Source organism: Equus quagga, chromosome 11 (assembly GCF_021613505.1).
Source record: "Equus quagga isolate Etosha38 chromosome 11, UCLA_HA_Equagga_1.0, whole genome shotgun sequence".
In the NCBI taxonomy this organism is placed as follows: Eukaryota; Metazoa; Chordata; class Mammalia; order Perissodactyla; family Equidae; genus Equus; species Equus quagga.
In genome coordinates this window covers 76565915-76584819 of record NC_060277.1, presented here as the reverse complement: position 1 = coordinate 76584819, position 18905 = coordinate 76565915, and the positions used below count along the sequence as shown (strand labels likewise).

General features: G+C 54.9%; 1 protein-coding gene across 4 annotated transcripts in view; it reads right to left on the bottom strand.

Annotated features, from left to right (window-relative positions):
- Nucleotides 1–16232, bottom strand: part of RHBDL3 (rhomboid like 3) — a 44835-nt gene extending 28603 nt beyond the window's left edge. For 2 of the 4 annotated variants that reach the window (XR_006890770.1, XM_046676989.1), the window contains exons 1-4: nt 15787–16232; nt 15007–15093; nt 14222–14245; nt 347–505 (exon numbers count right to left, since the gene is read on the bottom strand). Coding sequence is in view for 3 of the 4 variants with exons in the window: in XM_046676989.1 (XP_046532945.1) it covers nt 347–505; nt 14222–14245; nt 15007–15093; nt 15787–15897 (381 nt within the window). In the remaining variant the exon portion in view is untranslated. The remainder of the gene's footprint in view (nt 1–346; nt 506–14221; nt 14246–15006; nt 15094–15786) is intronic. The other 2 variants (XM_046676990.1, XM_046676991.1) reach the window with 2 other exon arrangements.
- Between the last annotated feature and the right edge of the window lie 2673 nt (nt 16233–18905).

Below are 18905 nucleotides of genomic sequence, written 5' to 3'. Positions count from 1 at the left end.
GGAAATCCCATGCCTTCTGTGGGAGTTGCCACAAGAAGAGTCCCTCTCTTCCACTGCATGTTGAGGCCTGAGGGTGTGAGGGCCGGAACAGCTGCAGCCACTTTGCTGTCACAACGGAAGGGTCTGGAATTGCCAGTGGCTTCTTTTTGAGGATGGGCTGACACTGCCAAAGGCAGAACCAAGGGACAAAGAGAAACCAGGTCCTTGGTGGTATCCTTTTACCTGCTGGAGCCTGGACTTTTTCAAGGCTGCAGGCCAACAGATCCCTTTAATTGTCCAAAAGGGTCCTCTAAGCCACAACCTCCAAACAGGCCCCTCCCAGCGATAAGGGCCCCAGAGCGCTCACCAGGTTGACAAAATCCTGGTAGCAGATCTGCCCATCTGCATGACTGTCGGCGAGAGCCAGGAGCACCTCCCTTTTGTGCGGGTCCAGCTTGGAGCTGTGGCTCTCCAGGAGGCTCCGGAACTTGCCTGTGCTGATGTAGCCCGTGTTCCCGGGGTCAAACTGAGGGAGAAGCACAGACAGCAGTGGGGTCAGCGGGACTCCACCCCCCTCTCAGCACTGCTGTAGGTGCCCCATCTCCGTCACCAGTCCCCAGCTCCTGCCCGAGCCCTCTGCCAGAAGAGGCCCAGGCGGTGTCTGGGATGCTTCCAAGCCCTCATGGGAAACATCCAAATAGGGCATGGACAACATTCAAAATCCTAGAAGGCCCTGGAGACCTCTGAGATCACTCCATCCAGCCGTCTCGTGTACGGATAAGGAAACTGAGGCTCGGAGAGGTTAAGCTCCCTCCTCTCCATCTTTACTGCTGACCCCAGACCCCAGGAAAGCAGGAATGGAAAGGCAATGAGTGGAGGGAGATGAGGGACTTCTCATCTCCAGAGGGACTCAAATGGGGAATGTTCCAGGGCCCCGGGGAGCAGGGAGCACAGCCTTGCAAGTCCTTCTGCACCTGGCTGCCAGCCCCTCTCTCATGCCCCCCTCCCACCCGCATACCCATGTACACAGGGCTGGGCAGGGCTCCCCAGAGACACTGTGTTCTGGTTTTTGTTTGTTTGTTGACACTGTGCCCTTTTGCCCTCTGCAGCTTTGCACATGTGGGTCCTTCTGCTGAGGATTATCTTTCCCCCTTGTCTCCCTAGGAAACTCGACTCACCCTTCCCAGATGTCCCGGCTCTGGGCACCTGAATAGACAGGTACTAATTTTCCAGGGAAAGTCTCATTGGTTCAGTTAGAAAAGGATCTTATTCCTCTCCCCCAGAGAAGCCCATAACCTTACTGCCTTACGTACCCTCTGTCCTCATAGAACCCACCCAATGCCCCCACCCCTGCCAACACACACCCTGCTAGAAAATCACACTAACGGGTTCTCCTGGATGCCCAGTGCTTTCCTGTTCACAAAGCGCTTCCCCCCATGAATTCACTGCGCCTGGAGATGCTGTGGTGGGCTGCTTAGATTTTAAAAGGCAAACAGACATTGCGGATGTCCGTGTGTGCATGACAAGGGAGCCTGGAAGACCAAACCCACGTTTCCCCCTTTTCTAGATAAGGTCAATGAAGACTATTTTAGGAAGGCTGACTCTGTGAGCAGCATTTCTAAGACAGACCAAGAGAAACAGCCAGGAGTCACAAGTCATGGGCTATTTCAATTCTCCCCAGAACTTAACGCGAGAGGACATCTCTAAAGAGGCCTATTGAAAAATCTGCACATGTCATATTCACCCCCCCACAACCCAAAATACCAGGTTTCAGGGATAACACCTATTTGGTTCACAGGATCAGTATTTCAGGAGACTCACCTACCCCTGCTCCACAAAGATCTTTAAGAATAAAAACACCTAATATTTGCCGAGTGTTTTCATGGGACCATACACTGTTCTAAGCACTTTATGTATGTAATTTCTTTGATCTCCTACAATGACATTATGAAGCAGGTCCCGTTATTATCCCCATATTACAGATGAGGAAATAGAGGCAAGGGAAAATGAGCATAGAGAGGTTAAGCAACATGCCTGGCAAGCGGCGGAGCCAGGATTCCACGCCCAGGCAGCTCAGTGCTGCCTCTCCACCACCGCTGGCTGCCACTGGCCTTCAGCCTCCAGGGGCTGCTCTGCTGCTCAGAAGCAATATTTAAGGATCAAAGAGGTGAGTGCAGACCTTGGAGAGACGAGGGCTCTGCGCGTCTCCCAGGCCCACTCTAAACAGATGTTTAAAGCAGGAAAGAGCCTCAAACAACAACAGTTCTGATCTCCTTATTGCTCAGATAGGAAAGTGAAGCCTGGAGAGGGAAAGTGGCCATGGCAGCCAGGGAAGGTCTCTTGCTCTGGTGCTTGGGACCCTCCCATCCCCTCAGCCTGGAGCCCCTGGTCCCACTTGGCCCTCATGCTAGGTGGGCAGACAGGGGCTAGGGGTGGGGGTGGGAGTCGAAAAGCAGCTCCAAGTCCTGGGAAAATGCCCAGGGAGCACTGGAGGGGGGCAGTAGTCTGCCACTCAGCACGGAGTCTCTGCTGCCTCAGCCTGGGGGAGGAAGCCCGAAGGCCCTGCACTGGCTGCGAGTAGGGCCGCCAATCCCCTCCCAGGGGCTGCCTCGGAGGCTTGAGAGGGCAGTGGGGTGGAGGGGCTGGGATCAGGCAAGGCCCCCTCTCCCTGATTCCAGCTCCAGACAAAGAACCACCTGCTCCCTCCCTCTCCCTCCTCCTCCAGGGCTCCCTGCTGTTGTCCTAGTGACAGGGGCTGCCCTGTGCTCCTTGAGCCCCCAGCCCCCACCATGGCCCTCCAGGCCTGCTCCAAGCACCTTACAGGCTCCAGACCGCAGAGAATGAGCTGGAACCAGGCCGAGCCTCCCTCCTCTGCCAAAACTCTACCTTTCATGCCAGGGCCAGACAGGCCAGACAATGGGGGGTCATCACTACCCTAATAATGAGGCCTCAGGGATGAAGGAGGGTGACGAGGGGGGAGGGAGAGGCAGGGATGGGGCTGCAGCCTGAGGCTCCACAAATGCACACAGGACACCTTCCAACCACCACTCCCCCCCTCACAGCCTGGGAAGATGAGGGCAAGAGCAGAGGCTGACAGTGGGCATGGGGCACGGGGGCAGGCAGGAGGTAGAGAGAGGGAGACAAAAGGAGAAAGAAACACAGAGGAAGAGCCAGAGAGAGGATGTGTGCAGAGGCGGGAGCGAGATGGTCCCCCTGCTCCGGAAGGAAGCTGAGAGCTTCTAAGGCAGGCTGCAGGGAACAAGGCAAAATCTCATTCTTGTCTTGGCCACTAACCAGTTTGTGTAATTTAGGGTGAACGTCTCGAGCCTCATCTATCAAGCGGGGAGAGCACCCCCTCAGGTTCCGGCGGGGGGGGGGGGGGGGGGAGGGTTGGGTGGGAGGCCGCTTGAAACAGGGCGGCGCTCTCCAAGGCCCAGGGCTACACAGGCTCGCCACCAGCTCCGCCTGCCTCATTCAAAGCAAAGCAGGGAGCACCCCTGTCCTAGGGCCTTGGCTGACCCCTCTGGGCATACCCCCTGCTTTGGGGCCTCCTTCAAGGCCAGCAATGGGGGATGAGATGAAACTAGGACCACGGTTCAGAGCTTTTGGGGAAACAAACCCTACAAATGCAATTCCCTTGTTAATAATGTGCTGAAGGCCCTGAAGCTCCCCCTCTCAGGTGCCCCACACCCCGGATTCAGCCACTTTGGGCAGTGGGGTGCTCTGGGGATGACGTCTGGGTTGGGCGGGTTTGAGGCAGCCTGACTGGGGCTGTTCTGCGGGTGGTGAGGAATGTGGCTGTGAATGAGCCATAGGCAGGGGCCCAGCGGGGAGCCAAGAGTCGGGAGCATCCTCGCAGCTGCCTCCTGAATAGGGCCCAGAGCTGTGGAGGAGGGGGGAGGCCAAGTCCACATTCAGCCTGAGTGGAGGATGCTGGTGGCAGGGGGAAGAGAAAGGCACGGAGTGACCCTCCCACAGCTCCCGCCCACTTGCCTTGCCCTCGAAAAGAGCTGCGAGAGGCTCCGTGGGGATGTTTAATCCCACCAACACCCAGCCCTCTGGCCCCTTAATCCTCTGGGTCATTAGTGTTCCCCAGCCTGGGGCCCCACACACGCTCTGCCATATATCCTATCTCCCATCCTGGACCTCTTCCTGGCTCACTTTTGACCTAGGCTTGGAAAAGACTCACCAAATTCTCTCTGTATTGTTGCTACCTAGGGCTCCTTCTCTGTCTCTGAGGCAAGGAGTAGGGGGAAGTTCCAGAAGGAGCCCCACCCCAAGCTGCTGTGCCATCCTTGGCAGATCATTAACCACATTGCCTCAGTTTCTCCATCAATCATGTGGTACAAACTCTCCCTTCTCAGGGAGATGGAAGGGGGTCCATCCCCACCCCTGCACAGGCAAGCATACCATATGCAAATGGGGGTTGGGGAAAGAGAAATCCACAACCCATACAGCCCATGGGGGCAGCTGATCCTCTATTGTGCATCCTTGCTCAGTCCAAGGGCTGATGGGAAATCCGAGATCAGATGAGTCAGCTCACATTGGGGGTGAGGTCTGTGCTGTCAGAGGGACCTAGTGACACCAGGGAGAGGAGAAGCAGGTCAGGGAATCAAAACTCACAGTCCAGGATCACTGAAAGGAAGCTCGATGGTTTTCAAATTGCTCTGCAGAGTTCTAGGGGCTGTGGGAACTCCGAGGTCCAGAGGGGTGGGGAGGGGGTTGCTGAGCAGCCCCACTCACAGCTGGTTTATGTGCTGGCCTTCTATATACTATGGGTTGAACAACACAACGGGAGCTATGTATGTAGAACGCTTGCCACATGTCAGGCACTGCTCACTGAAACCTCAGGTCATCTCCTGTCCTGGCTTGCCTCGGACGATCCTGATACTATACCTATTGTCTGAGCATGATTATTAACAGTGCCCCTCCCACCCTCAAAATCGGTCCAAATTTGGAAGATAGGTTATATGTTCTCCCCTTTAAACCTCACAACAACTCTCTGAGGTACACACTATTGTGAGCTCCATTTTACAGGGGAGAAAAATGAGGTGTTGAGAGCTGAGTTGGCCAAGTCTGAGCAGCTGGTAGTTGGTGCAGATGGATTCACATCCAGGCAGAGGGGCTCAGACTCCGAACCCTCCCATCAGTAGGATCCTGTGGCTAAAAAAGAGTTTGAGAGACCCCAGTCCAATCCTCTCACTCGTTCATGTAACAAACACTTACCAAGGATCGACCATAGGCCAGACATCATGACCATTTTATAGATGGGAAACAGGTGCAGAGAGCAAAAGAAACTAGCTCAAGGTCACAAAGCAAGTTAGCGGTCAAAATGGGAATAGTTCAGGATTCCTCCATGGGGGTTGGCTGCCCTAGCCTTCCTCTTCCTTGTTTTTCACTGTCCTGGTCAGTTATATGAAATATAACTGGCTCAGGGTTTCCCAATGTGTGGAACACCAGGCCCAAGAGGGTATATGAAATAAGTGTCCTGTGGTCCCATGAGTTTGGGAAACCCTTTTGGAAGGGCATGATGCATAAAACCATACAAGGGCTCTGCAAGGTCTTACAGTGGAGAAACCTGTCTGATTTTGTTCAGCCCAGCATTTCCCAAACTTACTGGACCTCTGATCACAGTATTTTTCAAAGCAACACTCCATGGAACACTCTTTGGGGAAAATGTACAAGTCCACAGTAGAGTCATTTTTCCCTTTTGTGAAACCTGGCCCCTTTGTCAGTGGTCCTGAATCAGATTTTCATCTCCATCTTGTGTGTGGCCCTCAAGGCAGCTGACGCTTTGCCTGGAGTCCTCCAGCAAAGATAGAAGTCGGCCAGATCCAGGCTCCAGCCACAGGGGTGAGGGGGATGCCAGGCCCCAGGAGCGGCTGAGAGATCAGCGACTGGCCTAATGGGCCACTGAGCCGAGCTCTTAGGGAACAAACCTCGTGGGAGCTGGGATTGGCCTGCTCAGCACCCAGGACAGCGGCACCACTTCTCCCCTCCCCACCGCAGGCCAGTGAGCCTGGCCAAGGCTTCAGAATTTACCCAGCAGCAGTGAAGCATCAGAGAAAGAAGAAAGGGACGCATCTATTTGATATCTATTATGTACGTGTGACTTACACAAACTTCATTTCCAGGACAATTACATATCTGGTCCCTGCTCCCAGCACCTGAATTCCCTACTGCCTCCCAGGAGGACCCTTTCCCCCTCCTTGATCTAGAGGGGCCCAGGACCACAGTGAGGGGTATGGGCACTTTCAAGGACCTCACAGGCAGCACCTGGGGTGCCATTCTGGTGAAGACTTCTCAGGTCTCAAAGGTCGGGACCTGCAACCTAAGGAAGGCTCCCATCCCCGGCCCCACTGTCTCCTCTCTGTCCACCCAGCCAGAATGAGCCCTGGGAAATGACCACAAGGTGTGTGTGCTGGGCCAGGGGAACATGCAGGAGACTGCCCCTCCCTGGTGGGGCGGTTACCATGGCTCATCTGCCGGCTCCTTGCATCATTACCCCGTTTCCGAGCAGAGCAGAATTAACGAGGCTGCCCAGGAGTTTATGCTCAGCAGAGCTGTCCCCACCCAACAGCCAGAGCCCACAAGGGAACTCTGGCCCATTCAAGGATATTTACAGCCCCATAAATTAGGTCCAGGCCTGCAGCTGCCGAGGTCAGGAGGTGAGGTTATGGGAATAGCAGCTTTCTCTCCAGTTCTCCTTTGCAGATGAGGATGCTAATTCACCCCATAGAGAAAACTACCTCATACCTTTCCCATGACTTTTCCCCCACCCCTGACACTGAAATACTGATTTTCATAAATATTTTACCACTTTTATTCTCATATCAATCCTAGAATAAGTGTGATCAGTCCCATTTGACAGATAAGGAAACTGAGGTACACAGATCTGGCCTGCTCCAAATTGGGGCTAGAAATGGATCTTCAAAGACCTCAAGCCACCCTGGGAAGAAGAGAGACCGGTTCCTAAAAACCAGGTTCTGACCCCTCCTGCCCTCGGGTCTCCCCAAATGGAGGCATGAGGGGCCCTTTGCTCCCCTGGGGTTTGGCCAGAGCCAGGTCCCTGACGGCTGGAGAAGCTTCAGTGATCCTACGATTCCCAGGCACATTCTTTCTGTTCTTTCAGCTGCCACCACAGGGATCTGGGGCAGGCAGCTCACCCCTCTCGAGGGGCTTCTCCCTAAGCATCCTCCCTTCCCATAAGTCAAACAGCTGAACCCCAAGATCTGAGGCTGGCAGGCCGATTAAGGAGCTGAAACACCCTTCCACTCAGCAGAGAAGCAGGCATCCTGGCCTGAATCCAGGCTGAGCTGCTGGACGATCGGCCTGTTTCCAGAAAACTACCCAGCTCTCTCAACACCTGGGCAGTGGAGAAGAGGAGCTCTCAGACTTTCCCCAGTAGCAGAAAGCTGGGGTTGGGTGGGCTGGGAGCTGCCTCTTTCCACCAGGCCTGTCCCTCTCCACCCTGAGAGAGAGCCCCCCGGAAAGCCCTGCTTCCCCCTCTTCAGAGCCTCCCTCACAGAAGGCCTTGGAGGTGCACAGACTCTGGGGGAAGCTGGGGGCTGTGACTCAGAGGCAGGCCTCTTGGGTCCCCAGCAGCTGACATAATGCCCGTGCTGACTCATCCAGGCCCAGCCGTCACGTCTGCCTGGGGACTGGGGACTGCAGCCGAGTCATAGCCATAAAGCCAGGAGTCCTGGGCGAGCTGCAGGCAGGGAGAGGTGGCAGTGGGTCCGAGCAGGGAGGGGGGTCTTGCATCTGCCGCAGCTCTCCCCCTTCAGCATAAACCCATTTCCTCCTGCTGCTTCTCCTGGAAGCCACCAAAGGGTACCTCTGGTTCCCCAGAAAAGAGAGAGCACTGAGAGAGCTGAGGAGGAGGGGAATGGGATGCAGACCTCCGATCAGGAGCAGCGGGGGCAGGACAAAGGGTCACCAAACCCCTCACCTCCTGTGGCCCTCTGCCCCATCTCAGAGGCCACCCAGAAGCCTTGTGCACAAACACACACAACCTGCTCTGCAGAGGGTCCTCATTTGCTCTGTGTCTTTGGGCAAGCCCCAACCCCTTGGGCCTCAGTTTCCTACCCTGTAAAGAGGGGACAGCACCACTCACCTCACAGGGCTATAGAGAGATCAAGACAAGAGAGGTATGTGCATGCAGCAGACACTCAATGTTTGCTCTCTCAAAGAAATATTTTCCGACTCAAACAGTACCTTGCTTCAAAAAAGCTGGGACAATGTCAGTGGCTACCCCTAGTTGTTCACAACTTAAGATCCACATTGACTCATTTCCATAACACAGGATAGTGCCCTGGGCCTAATCTCACTGTTGACCACTGACTAGAGGCCCAGCAGGCAGAGGAGGCCGGCTCTGGGCTCTGGCCACCTGGTGGTCAATGCCTTGCCTCACCCTTCACCCTCTGCCATGCAGGCAGACAAGCCAGTGAGCAGAGGGGAAGCCCTGGGCATGAACACTCCTTCAGGCAGCCTTTGTCCAGAAACTTCTCTCTTTCCTCTGCAGAAAGTTCAGGGGGAATGTAGTTTTCTAGCTCCTATCCTAAAGAAGTCAGCTTGATAGGGTGGAAGGAACCCCAGACTGCAGACCTGGACACTTTGATTCAAGACCTGGAACTATTACATGTCAGAGGTTATTTTGAAAACTGTTAATGTCTTTAAATTCCAGTAACATGGTAACAGCCACCATATTTATCAGGTGCTCACTACACACACACACTATCTTATAGGTGTCACATCAACCCGGAGGAGAAGGTATCATGGGAGGCAGCTTACAGATGAGAAAATTGAGGCCTGCAGAGGTTACCTGGCTTGCCCATTGCCACACAGTTGGGAGGAGACTGGGACTCGAGCCAGATGTGTGTCCTCACCACTGCCTTAGTCACTCAGGGCACCAAGGAAGTGAATGGAAGTCTGTGAGGGCTGGTGGCAGGAACACAGGTCAGAGAGGGAGCAGGGCTGGGCTCCAGTCCCAGCTTTGACACTATCGCACCAAGTGACCTCACAAAGTCCTGCCTTCTGTTTGCTCATTTGCAAAATGAGCAGATTGGACAAAACGCTTCCACTGACCTTCTGGTAATGCATGGTCCTTGAGGGGACAGCAACCAGAGAGGGCCCGACAGGAGCAAGGCAGTTCCATGGTGAGGGTGCTCCTAGAGAGGACAACATTTGAACCCACGACAACAGGTGCAGGGCTGCAGTTCACCCTGTCATTCACGGGAACATGTGCGAAGCTGTTATGTGTCAGGGAGGTAACCAGGAAGCACACAATCTCAGATCCCATGGTCCCACTGCCCGAGTGCTGTTAAAGGCATTTCTGTGAGTGATCAGGGACAAAGGGGTTAAATCAGCATGACTGACGGGGTCAGTGGGGCAGGAGCAGGGTAGAGAAGGTGGCTTTGTGGTGGAGGGGAGTCCGTCCACAGCTCAAGGGCCCTGGAGTCCAGGCCACTTGATAAAGAGTTGGAGGTGCAGAGCCCGAGCAAGGACTCTAGTCAAGCCTGTGGCTTTGTCCCTCTCTGGGAGTCCCTCTCTGCCGGTTAACTGTGTGTTCCGGGGACTGCCACCAACACGCCTGTGCCTGGGCAAGTGTCATCTCTGCAGCTCCTTACTAATGCATTCAGCAGTCTCATCTGAACCTCTTTTCAACAACCAGAACCCCTAAGCCAGCTTGCAGAAGGATTTCAAAGGAGGTGGGCTTCAGGGTCAGGCCAAGGGAAGACTCCCAGGCTGGAGGGAAGGGGGCTGGGCAGGGGAGACATTGGGAGAGCAAGCAGAAAAACCCTCTGTGCTCAGAAGTGGCTCTCTTTGCAGGAGTCCCAAGTGAGGAGGAGCTGGTTTAGAAAGGCCGCCACCTTCCCTGTGGGGCCTGGATCTCGGGAGTGGCCCTGTGCTTCTTCCCAGCAAATTCTGGTTCCCAGTCAAGAAGCAGCTGTCAAACATCCTCTGGGTATCAGACGGTGTGAAGAGAGTTTCCACTTCCATTTAACTCCCCTAGTCGCCCCTGGAGTTAAAGATGATCGTCCCCATTTTACAGATGAGGAAATTGAGGCTCAGAGAGCTAATGGCACTTGTCCCCAGTCACAAAGTCAGTAAGGCCTGAAGCCAGGTCTATCTGACTCTAGAGCCAGGGCTCTGTCCCCAGCAGCCCACCTACGCAGCCCCGTGTTCCGGCCATCGCACGTTTATAATTTTGGTGGGATAGTCAAGGCGCGTCTGCTTTCCTTCTGGGAGATTAGCAAAGTTGGGGTCTCGTTTTGGGGTCTGGGAAATGCATGCTTTCAGAGGGAAGGGAAATAAGGAAACATGTGTTACTTTCAATTCTTCCTTTTCCCTCTTGCTTGTTTGATCTTGAAAGCAATTGTTCTTTGTTGACTTAACAGAACTCTGCTCCAAACCCTTTTGCTCATTAAACATTTGCAATCTTGAAGGCATTTTTCCAACCCCAGAAGCCCTTTATGGGTTCAGGGCTCCAGCCCCACATCTGCCACTGACCCGCTATGTGATGCTGGGTGCTTGAAGGCACCTCCTGGAGTTCAGGAAGGGACTGAGAGTGAGTCTATCAAAGCATAAGCTGAAGAAGAGGAAGCCTGTAGGAAACCTAGGAACAAATATAAAGCAATAACTAACGGGTACATTACCTAGTCAAAACTATAAATATCAGTGGAACTGATCAGAAATCAAAAGTAAACACAACCACATACAAAAATTCACCACATGATAAAATTTCTCAAGGTATAAAGAAAAGATTTCTTAATAAGTGATGCTGGCATAACCGGATAGGAAAAAGATCCTGATAGAGTAAAGGGATAGGTGACATTTTTTAAAATCATAGAAAAAGTAGTAGGAAATAGAAGCTCATATTTATGAGAGCTGAAGAGGGAGGGAAACTGGGCCCAAAGCAATAGATGGAATCATGAAGGAAAAGCCCAACAGATTCAACTATAGAAAAATGCCATTTTACCATGCTATTATACACAACAGATCAATACTTACGGTAACTCTAAAATCTAGTATTTAGGAAAATCATTAACATCCCAAGGATATGAAAAGACAATTCCGTCAAGCAGAAATTCAAATGGGAACCAAATTCATGGGCCGTGTGGGGGCTGAAGTGAAGATCTTCAGGGTTCTGCTGCTGCAACTTCTGGAACCCACGGGGAAGAACCGGGGAGGGGTAAGGACGGATGGCACGCAACACCTCTGTTTGAGCAGATGAGACAAATGCCCAGAACGCCAGTGGGGCTGGGGAAACTTCCAAGAGACTTGGGTCACCTGTTTTCTTCACCTCCAATTCCCACAAAGGGCCTCTTGATCATTGAGTTGAGGGGCGACCACGGAGGACCAAAATGCCAAGGTCATGGTTTCTAGCCTTGGGGTCCAATCAGCTACATGCTGAGTCAAAGGTACTCTACATGCTGAAGAACCAGACAACACGGAGGGACTGGTTCCATTCCATCCCTAACACCTGGAGAAAGGTCCCAGCAGATCCCAGTTTGGAACCAGGTGATCACTGGTTCCCCAGGAGGCAAGGAGGACTGACCAGGGCCAGGCTCCCATTCTATTGACCTCTGGAAGGTGAACTCCGGGGCCACATCAGCTTGCAGGGACTCCAACAGGTGCCATGTGAATCCTACCCCATTCACCACAGTTTGACCTGTCAGGACTGCCTATTGCTGTATGAGATGGTGAGGAGGCTGCCTGCAACGCCCAGCAGAACATTCCTTCCTAAGTGCACCAAGCTCACCAATCACCAAACCCTACCTTTAAGCAAGCCCAGGGGAAGAGGCAGGGAGGATGCGATACTGCAGCTTTCTGAACAACCTGGTGTCTTTCTGAAGATGTGCTTCCATTTGTGAAGCTGCATACCTACTCTTCATTTAGCCCTATCAGGGGAATGAGGCAGGCACGGCTGCACAGAGGAGGGGGAAGGGACGTAGAGGGACTGGACATCTGCCAGAGGTCAAGCCCTGCTCATAAGCAGCTCTCCTTAAAAGCAAAGCACCGATAGGAAGAAACACGACGGAAATGGGTTTCTAAGGCCACCTGAGGCTGGCGAGGAGACGTAAGGCAGAACCTATCGTGAGAAAAAACTGTTTCTCCAGAGTAAGTTTGGGGAGTTTCTTTCCTAGAGTTAATTTTGTCTGTCCGAAATGGTTTCTGGGTGGGCCTCCCCAGAAGCAGGGGGATGCTCTTTGTGACATGCAGGATCTCCCTGCAGTAAGAGAAATTGGATTTCATAGACCACCCGCTAATATTAGGTGCCACACATTCTCTCCGCTCCCTCCAGTTCCAAATTCTTCCTACTAAAAGTTTTCTTCTATTCACCCAAACAGTTCATTTTAAAATGTAAACACACACACAGGGACTGGCAAAGGAAATTAATCAAATGAGAAACACACAGAGAAAAAAACACTGATACACTTTGTTCTAGGTTCTGATTCTAAATCTGGCAGGAGGTGTGAGGGGCTGGCAGCTTGCTGGTCGTGGTATCAGTAGCAGCAGGTGGCTCCCTCCTGCCTCAGGGCATCAGGCCAGCAGCTGCTGTACTCTTAGGAGCCAGAGGGAGAGTGGGCGGTACCCGAGAGCCGAGGGAGAGATGCACTACCCCATCGGGACAGGAGCCGGCGGACGCTCCACAAACCATAGCCATGCCTTGTGGTAACGTGGATGACACCCTAAATTCCCATCCCAGGACTGCCAAGTCTTCCAAGCTGCAATTCCATGTCTTCTGTCCCACTTGGGCATCTGCATTTAGCTGGCTCCTCAAATTGAACTTGTTTAAAACCAAAGTTGTCATTTTTGCCAACCCCCCAGCCCCACCCTGACTTTTCCTTTTCTCCTAGGTTCAGAATCCCAAAGTTATATATGTGGTTCACTTCATCTATTCAGGTCTAGAAAGATCTTCCAATTTTCCCATTGCCATGTCCCTCTTCCTTTCCATTCTTCCTGTCACGTTCCAAGTCAAGGTGCTTGTGTCCATTCACCACAGTAGGCTCCCGGCTAGTTTTTCTCATCCCTGCCATCCATCTCACTATCACACAGTATCTTCCCAAAGCATTGCTTGGATCCTGTAACAAACCTGCTAAAAAACTTTCCAAGGTTTTTCCTGCCTACAACAGTATATGATCTGATCCAAGCTACTTTTTCAGCTTTACGTCCCTCTCCAACCCAACACATTCCCTCTGGTCCGACCAGCCTGGTCTCTTAAAGTTGCACAAACTTCAGGGCACAATCATTTTCACCCCAGGACTGCAACGCTTTCTGATTCCCAGCCCTGAGACATCTCTTGCCTCCACTCCCTCCGCATACTGGAACCGGCAGGAAGAAGGAAATACACACCGCCACTCAACACTAGTACCAAGCAAAGAACAGAACCATTTCCTTGCTGAAGGTCAATTGTCCGCTTCCACATTCTAAACCTGGCACTTTCATCTCCGCTCCCCACACCTGGGCTCTAGGCATTGCAAACAATCACGTACTATTTTCTATAACTCCCTCATTCCTGCCGCAAAATTCAAGAAGAGTCAGCTTTCAAAAGAGTCCGTATTGTGGGGCTGGCCCCGTGGCCGAGTGGTTAAGTTCGCGCGCTCCGCTGCAGGCCGCCCAGTGTTTCGTTGGTTCGAATCCTGGGCGCGGACATGGCACTGCTCATCAGACCACGCTGAGGCAGCGTCCCACATGCCACAACTAGAAGAACCCACAACGAAGAATACACAACCATGTACCGGGGGGCATTGGGGAGAAAAAGGAAAAAATAAAATCTTTAAAAAAAAAAGAATCCATATTGTGAGTTACCCGCCAAGGATGGCAGAGATTTGACTTCAGTGGTGGCCATAGACCTTTGATGGTGGAGGCAGAGAGGAGAGGAGATGCTAACCTAAGCCCTTCCCCCACCTCCCCAGCCTCACTGCAATCCCCTGGCTTATAGAGAACATCCCAGGGTTTCAATATACATTGTCCAATTTCTACATGATATAAACCCAGCTCTGCTGAAGTAGAGTTGGGAGGAGGAAGGAAGGAAGGATCTCTCAGGGGAGCCCTCCACCTCCTCCTGAAACCTGGAGTGCCGTGGAGAGCACTGTGTTCAGTCCCAGAGATGCACTAAGCCACACCCCCCTCCCCACGTCACCATCTCAGGAGTGCAGAGCTGGGGAAGCCCACGCAAGCAGGGCGACTGATTATGGGAGGATGGGGGGGGGGTTGCATTTAACTGCTCACATACCTGATCAAACAGGACTTTCCAGTGCTGGCAGAGAGGGAGGCCATGCAGGAGAGGAGGAAGAGGAGAGAAAGAAAGAAACACTTATCACCAAGGCCTCTGCAGCCCCCTGATGTTTCCGACTTAGACTCTCAGCTGCTGCCCAGGCTCAGGGAACCGCCACAAGAGACCAGGGAAAACCTGAGAAGAGCTCCCCAATTGAGTCTGCACTGGGCAAAGGGAGGGAACTCAGGTGCGGAGGAGCGAGGGGTGTCCCTCTTTCTGAGACAGGCAGGCGGAGGGGAGAGCAGAACAAGGGTGATTCTCAACAATTACTAAATAAAGGCGTCCGACTCTGTCTAAGGGCCACGAATAACTTCTAATAACTAAAGCTTAACGTCCACGTCTACTCCCGGGTCTGGGAATGCACGCCCAGGTGCAATCCCATCACACCTGCTGTAGCGTCTCTACCTGCTAGGGGCCGGCGACCCCTAGTCAGGGAAACGCACCCCTGCATAATCACTAACAGTTTGCCTGCAGTTTGGGAGGAGGGGGCTCCGGAATGCACTGAAACCCACCCAGTATCTTCCAAGCCTGAGTCTAAGTGGCGAGTACATGAGATTCTACCAGGGCTTGGGGCCAGAAGCAAGTGACAGGTTTAACCACGGGAGCCAGGCAGGGAAGATGTTAAGCTCCCCGGGGGCACATTCAGACTTTCTGGCTTAGGTTGGGTAGGTTGGGAGGCCTGGCTTCACGTCCACCTCCCCACCCTGAGAGAGGATGGGCAAAGTGTCTGCCCAGTTTTTCACCTCTATTTGCAGGTTAACCTCGGGAAGGAGAAGCATAAGAAACTCCAGTTCCCCGGACTCCCCGGTGCCCGCTCCACCGATGGCTCCCTGGACCAGAGGAAGGGAGACTGGAGCAGCAGATGGCAGGGAAGCCCTCTGGGGCAGCCCCTCCCCATCCTCGCCCAGGGGACCGTTGCTGGCACCGACGCGGTCTGGGACTCCTGAGCCCCCTGCTGGGGGTAAAAGCGCTCCCAGCACTCCTCTCCCTCCTCCGGCAGGGTTCAGGGACAGGGGCCAGCTTGAATTTCAATCAGTGTCGCGACAGGGCAGGTGCTAGGCGGGAGCTAATCCAGGAGCGAAGAAGGGGGTCGCCAGATCGGTCTGCGCTGCCGGGTTCCGGGGACTCTGCGGCGCCCGCTCCTTCCCCGGGCTCAGAGAGCCCGCAGGTCGCGAGTGCGTGGGGAGGGGAGTCACTGCTGTGACGCGGCCGCCTCTGCGGGAAAACGCCGTGTCCCGGGCACTGCACCAGCCGCGGAGAGGGGGCTCCGGCGGCCGACAGGCCCCCAGCGCAGCTGCCGGGGCTGCGTCCCGCAGGGAAGCCGCGGGAGCCCGAGAAAGGGGTGGCGCGCGCGTTTGGGGGAGACCAGTCCCTCCGCCCCCTCCCGTCCGCGGGGACCCGGCCAATCCGGGGCGCTCCCGCGTCACCTTGAAACCTCCAAGTTGCCCCGCGAGGGGGAGACGGGGGCAGCTCTTCCTAGTGCCCCCCAGAAAGTTTGCCCAGGCGGGGGAGGGAGCACTCACGTCCTCCGGCGCCGCGGGCGGCCGCTCGTCGGCCTCGGGTTCCAGCTCCTCGATGCGCTCCGCCTCGGCGCAGGCGGCCACTGCGGGTCCCGGGCTGGGGTGCTCGCCCATGCCGAGGCGGGGTCCAGGGGCGGCCAGCGGCTACAGGGCTCGTCCCGGGGCGCCGGGCTAACTTTGCGCCGCGGCGTCCGCGCCGCTCGCGGGGCTCTGTGCGCGCCGCGCCGCCTCCGGGCCAGCCCAGCCGCCCGCGCCCGCCCCCATGGCCCCGGCCCCTGCGCCGCCGCCTCGCGACCGCGGGACGCCTGGCCCCTCCGCCGCCAAACTTCTCCGCGCTCCCGGCCCCGCCGGCCTCCGCCTCCGCCCAGGTCCCCACGCCCGGCTCCGAGGCGAGGCGCCCTTGGGCCGGCCCCGGCCCCGCGGCTCCCCGCGCTCCCTTCTCGCTTCCCGCGGCCCCCGCTCTGCGCCCGAGTCTCCTCCTCCCCGCGGACTCCTCGCGGGCGGCGCGCAGGCGGGGGCGGGGCTGCTCCCGGGGACCGCCGTCCTCCGCCCCCCCCCCCATCCCCACCCCCGGGCGCCACCACCCGGGCCAAATCGGTCAGAGCGGCGCGGCCGGGAGAGGGGGAGGGCTGCGGCGGGGTTGGCGGGGAAGTGGCTGCACTGCCCGTGGCCGGGATGGGGCTGCGCAGTCCTTGGCCCCATCACCACCAGCCTCCACCCTGGGTCCGGGTTTGTCTCTCCGCACCGGGTGGGGGTTGTGCAGTGCCCACTTCCCGAGACCTACCGGGTTAACGGTCACTTGGAGGCAGCAGATATGTGAAGGAGGCAGGGGTGAGCTTTTCACTAAGTTGGCAACGTCGGGGTTAACTGGGAGCGAATTGGGGGCGGGATGCAGGGAGGACGGGATCCCCCGACCACACTTCCATCTCTCCTCACCTCGGTCTCAGATTCTGGGAGGTGCAGGTAGGCCCAGTAATTTAGGGATGGGAGGAGTCAGATAGGGGAGTCTGAAACCCTAAATCTTGCCCCCCCTACACGCAGAGCTTTATGACGGTGCCCTGGCTTCATTTGACCACGTTGACAAAGGGAAGCCCAGGGAAGTACCCCAGCTGGAAGAGAGGAGGTGAAGAAACTAAAGCTAATAGGAATGAAGTTAGAGCAAAGGAATGGAGGATCTTTAAAGAAAAAAATTGGAACTGGTTCCCTGCAGGAAAGACCTCCCAGGGGATAACTGTCTCCCCAAGCAGAGGCTCTGCCTGTAAACGGTGCCAGTGGCCGGCTGGGACAGGTGCCTGGCTGTCCCAGGAGGCTCAGGGACTCATTCCTGGTGATGTCTGACAGTCAGTCCCCAGTCCACACCAAGGCTGTCCTCTTCCTTCCTCTTCCCACCAGCCACTCACTCGCTCACTCACTGCCCTTGGCTCCTCTCTCCCCCTCTCAGAAACCGAGGCTCTTTTCCGATAGTGAAAGTTGCAATTAATGCTCTCATCTCCGTAAAGCAAACACATAACCCCAGCCCCAGGATCCAACCCGTGTCCATCTCACCCGGCAATGACTGCTCCCCTTAAACACAGAGAAGGAAATTAACTCCACTCTAATTAGGTGAGTTTGCTACAGACACCAATTCTCATCTCGGTTGCAGAAAGTGTGATCATTTCAACTATTTTTGTTTCTCACCACCCTCCCCCCATCCCTACTCTACTAACAAGTCAAGATCCTGCCAAGATTTCCTTGTAAATAAAACTGTCGGCATAGGGTGTGATTTTGAAAACAGCCTTCAGGGGACAGAAGAGAGGCTGACTCCTTTGTGGAAAGAAGCCCCAAGGTACCAGCGGTGGCAGGGGGCCCCCAGGTCAGTGTCACTGCCTCCCCCCACCTGCTGATAGCATGTGCAGGAGCAGCATGGGTGTGACTTAGGTCTTTGAGACTGGAGACCTGGGCCAGGAAGTGGGTGATTTCAGGGGAGAGGGAAGAGAAGGACTAAGAAGGCATGGCCACTCTGCAGAGATGCCCAGAGCCCTGGGCAGTGTTCTGACCCCAGCTGCCCTTTGGAATCTGCCTTTTCTCCATTCCCAGGACAGCTCTTATCAACATATCCAGCTCTGTGATCCCCTGAGGTGGAAGGAACCTCAGCCAGCTCAGTTTAGTTCCCTGAACGTTTACTGAGCTCCTACTAAGTGTCAGTGACTGAGCTCTGGGAATACAGAGGTAGTTAAGATCCAGACCCTGTCCTCCAGAAAAGTGTTTAATTGGGAGTGACAGCCAAGGAAGCCCTGGGGGTATAGAGACCCAAAGGAGGGGGTCCCTGTGGGTCTAAGAGGGCTTCCCAAAGGATATGCCCCCCAGACCAGGCAAAGTGGGAAAGCTGGAGGGGAGGCATTCTAGGCAGAAGGAAGAGCATGGGCAGAGGCTGGGCTTGTGAAGCAGGAGGTATGGGAGGGGAACTACAAGCAATTTGGCATGGCTGGAAATTAGAGCAATGTGCTCAATGTAAGGACCCCAGCCTGGAGGGACGGTTTGAAAGGCTGTGAGTTTCATGAGAAAAGACCTTGGACTTTACTGTAAGAGAAATAGGGAGCTATCAAAGGATTGTGAGCAGGAGAGTAATATTTTACTAGAGCCCTCCAGCTATAGTGTGGAAGACAGACAGGAGGGAGGTTGGCCTGAGCATAGGGAGATGGGAGGTGCTGTCCAAAGAAGAGGTCATGAGGGCAGCAGCAGTTAGAATAAAGGGCAGGCGGAGCATCTGAGAAGTATCCAGAAGGGTATCTAGTTCCTCTGTCTGTCTTAGGAACATTTCACCGCCCTTCGCCATGGTGTTTCCAAAAGTCTCCTAGGAAAATTCCCGACCTCTAACCAGCAGCCTCCCTTCAGGACAATGCTACCCTTTCCCCAGCCCCTGCTGGAAGGAGACCGGCCATCTGGACTTGGAGACGAGGTGTGACATCCAACATCCTCTGTGAACCTGAGGCCATATTCTCACCTCAGTGTTGCCTCAGCCTTTCCAGCCAGCCCCTTCCACCCCTTACCCACAGGGGAATCTGCAACTGGGTACAACCCACTCCCCAGGCAGTGGGACATGGGAACTGGGGCCCAAGGCCTGAAACCTTTGAGGGATGGGA